Source organism: Carya illinoinensis, chromosome 16 (genome assembly GCF_018687715.1).
Source record: "Carya illinoinensis cultivar Pawnee chromosome 16, C.illinoinensisPawnee_v1, whole genome shotgun sequence".
Classification (NCBI taxonomy): domain Eukaryota; kingdom Viridiplantae; phylum Streptophyta; class Magnoliopsida; order Fagales; family Juglandaceae; genus Carya; species Carya illinoinensis.
The window spans coordinates 6,243,141-6,250,764 of NC_056767.1; the positions used below are offsets into that span (position 1 = coordinate 6,243,141).

Sequence of the window (7,624 nt, forward strand, 5' to 3'; positions counted from 1 at the left end):
TTATATTATATATGTGTTATATATTTATTTATATAAAATTTTAATTTTATTATTCATGCCAATTAATCTTACAAATTTTTTGATATAATATAAAATTAATATTAAATTATTAATAAAAACTTATATGAAGGATAAATACATTTTTATATAAAAAACTATAATATAGATTCGTATTGATAAATAAATTTTTACATATTTGATCATCTATACTTATATAAAAACTCTAGAGCTTACATATATTATAGTTAAATATTTACTTATATTCTAGTAATGAATCGGTACATAACAACTCTTAAATTTGTAAAATTAACTTACAACGATTTGGTTTAAAATATATATATATAAAACCAGACCGAATCAAACCCAACCATTTAGACCGGTAACGCGTGGATTGGCGTCCCTTTCATTGCTTCGCCGACATGTGCAGGGCATTGACTTGCTTACTCACCCAAAACGAGCAAAAAGTAAAGGGTAAAGGCCATTCTCGCTTCTGCGTGCCTCTCTGCCTATCTTTCCCACGCCGCCTCTTCTTTTGAGCTTTCATTCCATCAAGTTCATGGGCACTCTGATCTTGTTCATCCTCTTCTCGGCATTGTTTGCTCCGGCGACATCCACAAATCGCACTTTGAGCGGAGGTTTGTCTCTCTCCAGCGAGAACCCGGAAGATGTTTTGACTTCGCCGAATGGAGTGTTCTCCGCTGGGTTTTACTCCGTCGGTCACAATGCTTATTGCTTTGCAATATGGTTTGCCTCCCGACCCTCAAGGAGTCAGGACCGCACCGTTGTCTGGATGGCCAACCGAGACCAACCGGTTAACGGAAGGAAATCGAAGCTCTCCCTGCTCAGAAATGGTAATCTTATCTTAACCGACGCTGGTGAGTTAACCGTCTGGCAGACGAACACTAATTCTCTCTCTTCTTTAGAATTACATCTTTACGATACTGGTAATCTTGTTCTACGAACTTTGGGCGGGGAAAATTTGTGGGAAAGCTTCCACTTTCCCACAGATACCTTGCTTCCCCAGCAATTACTAACTAGAAATACACAGCTTGTCTCCTCGAGAAGCCAGACCAACTATTCCTCTGGCTTCTACAAGCTTCTTTTCGATAATGATAACGTCCTCTGCCTTCTTTATGATGGGGCTGAGCTTTCCAGTATTTACTGGCCTGCACCATGGCTTATCCGCGGTTATAGTGACGGAAGGTTCGTGTACAACAGTAGTAGAATCGCAGTGCTTGATTCCTTCGGCTACTTCAGTTCTTCGGATAACTTTACATTTTCGCCAGCCGACTATGGACAATTGCTCCATAGAAGATTGACAGTTGATTCCGATGGTAATCTTCGGTTGTACAGTTGGGACGAGGAGGGCGAGATTTGGGTTGTTTCATGGCAGGCCTGGCAGAGACCTTGTGCTATTCATGGTGTTTGTGGGCCTAACGGTATATGCAGTTATGCTCCTGGTATTGGTAGAAAGTGCTCGTGTCTTCCAGGATATAAGATGATAAATCATATCGATTGGTCTCAAGGGTGTGAGCCCGAATTGGATCTCACTTTTGGGAAAAGCAAGTTTGATTTTTTGCAGGTTTCCTATCTTGATTTCTATGGTAATGATTATAATACCTCCTACAATTATACACTTGATCAATGCAAGAAGTTATGCTTGGAACTGGCCGACTGCAAAGCATTCCAATATACCTTTAGCACGGCTAGTGGAACTTCAGATTGTTTCCCCAAGATTCTATTGACGAACGGATATCGTATACCTTCTTTTGATGGAAGCTTCTATCTGAGAGTGCCGGAAAAGAATCTCCTCTCGAATGCCAATCTTACAGAAGAAATTGGTTTAAATTGTTCGAGTGAAGGTCTGCTGCTACTGGAAAGAGCATACTCAAAAAGCAAAGTAAACGGGACAGTGAAATTCATGCTCTGGTTTGTTTGTGGATTGGGAGGACTAGAAATTGTGATCATCTTTTTGGTGTGGTTTCTGTTCATTAGAACCCCTAAAAGTTCTAGTGCAGACAAGCAAGGCTATCTTCTTGCCATCACCGGATTCAGAAAATTTACATATTCGGAGCTCAAAAGGGCCACTAAGGGTTTTACTGAGGAGATTGGAAGAGGTGCAGGGGGGATTGTGTACAAAGGGGTGTTGGTGGACAATCGAGTTGCAGCAATCAAGCAACTCCATGAAGCCAACCAAGGAGAAGAAGTATTTCTAGCAGAAGTGAACATCATTGGTAGGCTTAACCACATGAACTTGATAGAAATGTGGGGTTACTGTGCCGAGGGAAAGCAGCGGCTTTTGATATCCGAGTACATGGAGCATGGTTCATTGGCAGACAACCTCACTACCAATTCACTTGACTGGAAGAAAAGGTTTGAAATTGCTTTGGGCACTGCAAAAGGCCTGTCTTATTTGCATGAAGAGTGCTTGGAGTGGGTTTTACACTGCGATGTAAAACCTGAAAACATATTCCTAGACTCTAATTATCAACCAAAGGTTGCAGATTTTGGCCTGTCCAAACTACAAAGCAGGGGAGAACCCAAGAATCCGAGTTTCTCGAGAATGAGAGGAACCCGGGGATACATGGCTCCAGAGTGGGTATTTAATCTGCCCATCACCTCCAAAGTAGATGTTTATAGCTACGGGATTGTAGTGTTGGAGATGGTGACTGGAAAAGATGCAGCAAAGGGTGTCAATGACATAGAAAGTGGAGAGCAGCCACAGCACAAAAGGCTTGTTTCGTGGGTGAGGGAAAAGAAGAATAGGGCAGCTTTAACGGAGTCCTGGCTTGAAGAGATCATTGACCCAAGGTTGAAAGGCGAATATGACGTACGAAAGATGGAAACTCTTATTGACGTTGCTCTGCAATGTGTGGAGGAAGAAAAAGATGCAAGACCCAACATGAGAGAAGTCGTTGAGATGCTTTTGGCCCAAGAAAATGATGGTTAAGGTAGCAATATATGACACAACTCGTGAACTCAATATTAATAAAACACAGAATTAGCAAGTTTGAGTTTGGTATAAATGAGTTCAGGTTAAAATACGTTGAACCATTAAGAGATGATTAATAAAAAAGTCAATCTGCTTTATCCGAAATCAATCCACAATGATCAATTTAAATATTATTTTAAAATTACAATTTTATTATTGTTGAATTGTAATATTGATATTTCTTACCTATCAAAAACAATATTAGTATTTCTCAATATGCATATATTGTTATGTTGGACCAATGCTCGTATTTATTATTGTTAATTTGTAATAGTGGTTAGTTAAAAGATAAAAAATATTAATATTTTTTGTTAGTTGGTAGTATTATTATTTTTTGATTTTTTCAGATATTGTAACTGCTAATCAATTATACAAATTAGTTTAAACACATTTACATCAAACAGATTGAAATGAATTGCATCATGTTGATCTTAACTCATTTATAATTAATTATTAAACGGGATAAAATAGATGATAGGATATGACCCGTTATTTAAATAAATACTAATAGTATTTGAAAATCTGACTCATTTAGCTTAGCGAGTCGTGCTCAGATTGATTCATTTAATTGAATGTTTATAATTTGACATGATATAAACACAATCTATAAACATGAATTACCACTCCTAAATTCACCATTGATTGCAGGCATGTAATAGACATGACTAAAGACTCAATCGGTTTTCTACTACTCACTACCCAAAACAAAAGAAATAGAAAATTAGACCCATAAAAAAGATTGATATTCTCAACTAAATCGCTGCAAAAATTCACAAAATCATTACAAATACTCAATATCAAAAACAGTGCTTGCTTTCTTTGTTGCATATAAAATTTTTTCCAATGCATAGAAATCGCTGGAAAAGAGCAATTGCAACAATTTTAGGCCTATTTTCAGCTATGTTTACTCACTGAAAATACTCAATTACAAAATTAAAAAAAAAATTAAAAATTAATCTTGAAAAATACAGTTTCAGTAATAATATTTTTTTCACTTATGTTAGAAGATCAAGAATTGTATTAAAGTTTGGCCTAAGTTATAAAATAAATCGACATGTATTATCCAAAACATAAACCATGAGGTATTAAGGGGGGGAAAATAGAAAATATCCTATATCACATAATTGTTACAGCTAGGAAAATACCATCAAGGCACTAGAAATCAAACCATGCAGGAAAAAACTATAAAACTTATGTTTCTAGCATATTCAATTATTTATTATTGTGTAATAGATTATGTAACATATTAATAGATTATGGAACTTATATGATGATTGTAAGAACAGTGTAAAAAAACAGGAAAACTCTACCTTAAGACACCTTCAGGTAGTTCTTTCTTTCCTTGTTCTCCTCCCTCTTCAAGGCTTTTGGAAATTTGATCAAAATCCATATAGAAAATACGAAGCTACAGCGTATAGAACACCAAGTCTCCTGAGCAAAGTCCAAGTATATAGAATCCCTTCAGCATCTATTATTTATTATTTTTTTTTTATGTTGGGGAATCTCTTCAAAGCCAAGCCCTCTGGACTCATCCCTGCAGAGTAAACTCTAGTCCCGTGCACCGCATTCTCAAAAATTTTCTTATACAGAACTGGTTAAATTGCTAACTTTTCACTAATGGGTATGGCCTCAAAGGATTGTTTGCACCCATGAAGTGTTGAACCTTAGACCTTGAAGGGAGTGAGACCCCAAGACCTAGGCCTTCACCACTTGGGCCAACCCCTTGGGGTTACCTTCCCTTCAACATCTGTTATTGATCTGCAACAGTTTTAACCAATTAAAATGTAGCAATTGAAAACAATTGATAAGTTCATAAATGCCAAGGCAAGCATCTCCATTCTAACAATTTACGTCTGACCATGTTTTACTTCATATGGAGTGCCTGTATATATAACTCTAGCTCACATTGGACTTGATATGTTTTGGGCTATTTATTCTAACAGACAGTTTGTGTCATGACTCTCTTTCAATCATTTTCAATGACTACAGAAATAGCAAAGACTTGGAGACACTTGGGTAATTTCTTTTGCTAAGTTAAATGGTTTACATATTATGGTCTGGCTTGGTCTCTTATTTGGTGTAGCCATTGCTAAGATTTCTTTTATATAGCCTCCTTATGGTTGTACATGGGAGTATGCCGGTATGCCCCCTTGATATTATTGTACTCTGTTTTCAAAACAATAGCTAACACTAAATAAGATTTATAGCTAATATTAATATCGCCACACCCAGTTTTATCCTCTCTTTTTCCTCCCGGATTTTAGGAATTGAAAAGAAATGCGGATACCTCCATCCAATTCTGTAGTTGCTACTGGAGCAGAGCTGCTTGGATTTCTAGTGTTGGCTGCAAAGATTCTGTTCTTTGAATTGGAACTGGAGTTAAGGTTGGGCTCGTCAAAGAATCTGCCAAAGATAGGTTTATTATAAAACTGAATCCAAGAATAACTGTTAAAAGAAGGGCAGGTTGCTGTATGCACTCACCGGAAGATATAGGCACCCACCCCCGAGCCTTGAAAAAATATATTTGTTCACGGTGGTGAAGTAATGAAAAATAGTACTTGCGCAGCACAAAAGAAGCATTAGTAGCTATGCAAGGAAAGTTGAAAACAGCAGTTACTTCTTTCCATCTTCTCTGCCTAATAACTTGTAAATTCCACTTTTCCAGATAAGTAGAAATTACATATAAAATTGCACCCAGCAAACGGTAAGAAAAAATAATCGAGTAGAACACAAGAAAGAAGAAATCTGCAAAGACAACTAAGGTTCATATTTACATGTCTCCGATTTATCTATTATCTGTATGTTGGAGCTTCTCAAGTTAGATTGTTGTGTAGCTCCTGATAAAAGGCAGTGTAAGTTCATGTTAAAAGTAGAAAAAGAAAGGTTGGATATTGCAGAAAGCTAACAACTGAAGTCACTTCATGACAGGAAAGTGGCTTACAAAAGATCTCACATCAGCATTCCACCCTTCTATTCATCATTTTCATGAAAGATAAAAAAATATGCATATGTATGGACACTAAAGTTGGAAATATAGAATTGAGAGACCAAATTTAGCTTATTGAATTACAGTATTCAAAGAAGAGAGAAATGCAATGTGGAAGGCCTACTGCATTTAAAGCAGCCCAAGAGCTCTACAAGGGCAGCGTTAAAGCAATTGGATTCCTCCTCGTTGGGTTTTCTCTCTTTAAATTGCACCCTACATTTAAGATAGACAATGGTAAGGGGCTTTCACTCGAGATATGACATTGACATCATCTGGAGTTGAAGTATTTCTAGTTAAAATATCTCTTAGGGAGGAAATCTAACGTTCAAAGATCTTAGGTGTGGAATTTTAAACGTTCACATATGTTCCCATTAAATAGAAAAATGGGATGGCTTGATCTTATAAATACAGAACACCCATAAAATGAATGACATCATTTAGCTAACACTAACAAAATGTAAAGAGTCAAAGACCCAAAGGACCACCATAACTTTTCAATCACTTGTCAACGGGGCATTTTTAAAATGATATTATGATGAGATTACAAAATTGAAATTTTAAACAAAAGCCGAATATGGAGGAGTCCCAAATGTTCATTCACATACAAGATGATACTAAAATCAACTAACTTGTTGTAAATTACTTCGACTTACACTTTCGATACCTCCATGAGAAGTTACCTCCAGAAAAAGTCGATGCAAGTCTAGGTCTTTACCTCCAATGATAGGAATCCTACGATCAAATTGCAAAGAGAAAACTATATAATACCAACCATGAACAACAGAGCTCAATAAAATATAAGCCCGATCAAGCAGAAGAAAGAGAAAACACATGCTTGGCATAGATCACATGGAGCATGTGATAATAGCCCAAGCAATCCTATCTAGTTGAAACGCCACCTACCTCCAAGATACAGGCCTCTCTTTCCTAAGAGTATAAGAACATACAAGATAGTGTTTACATCCAAGAAAGTTTGTAGTCAATTGTCACCTCAAATACTCATATGAAGGCAACAGAGGTAAATAACAAAAGCATGAGCAGCTCTCAGCATTTTGACATGCAAACACCTACATTAACACTTGTGAGTCAGTCTCACACAAAGAAAATGAAGAGAGGAACACAGAGGATTCAACTGAGTGTTGCCCAGATGACTAACACAAGAGGGGGGGTGAATTGAGTTGTATTAAAAAAATAACAATTATAAATCAAATATATAATATAAAATATAAACAAAATATGAAATAACAATAAATATAAAGAGTAAGGGTAAGAGAGAAGCAAACTCAGTATGTTAACGAGGTTCGGCCTCACTGCCTACGTCCTCGCCTCAAGCTACCCCTTGAGGATTCCCAAATTCACTATTCAACCTCCTTCAGGTGGAGATAGAAACCTATTACACCTTTGAACAACACCGCTACAAAGGATCCGTGTAGAACACCCTCTACACTTGCAATCACCTTACACGTGATGATTCAATTATTCCCCGTGTAGAATACTTTCTACACGCACAAGGGTTATACACACCCTTTTTCTGATACAAAAGCTGATAATGGGTAGGTTATCAGAAAACACTCCTCAATGAGTGAAATAAGAACAATACAGCACAAACTATATCTCTCAAAATGAACAAGGATTAATGCTCAATG

The 7,624-nt window shown here is 36.8% G+C and overlaps 1 protein-coding gene across 1 annotated transcript; it reads left to right on the top strand.

Moving 5' to 3' along the window:
• Window positions 1-428: 428 nt before the first annotated feature.
• LOC122299666 (putative receptor protein kinase ZmPK1) lies at window positions 429-3,097 on the top strand. The gene has a single exon (XM_043110065.1). It carries the CDS (start codon window positions 557-559, stop codon window positions 2,948-2,950), a length of 2,394 nt encoding a protein of 797 aa, XP_042965999.1. The 5' UTR covers window positions 429-556; the 3' UTR covers window positions 2,951-3,097.
• Window positions 3,098-7,624: the final 4,527 nt, after the last annotated feature.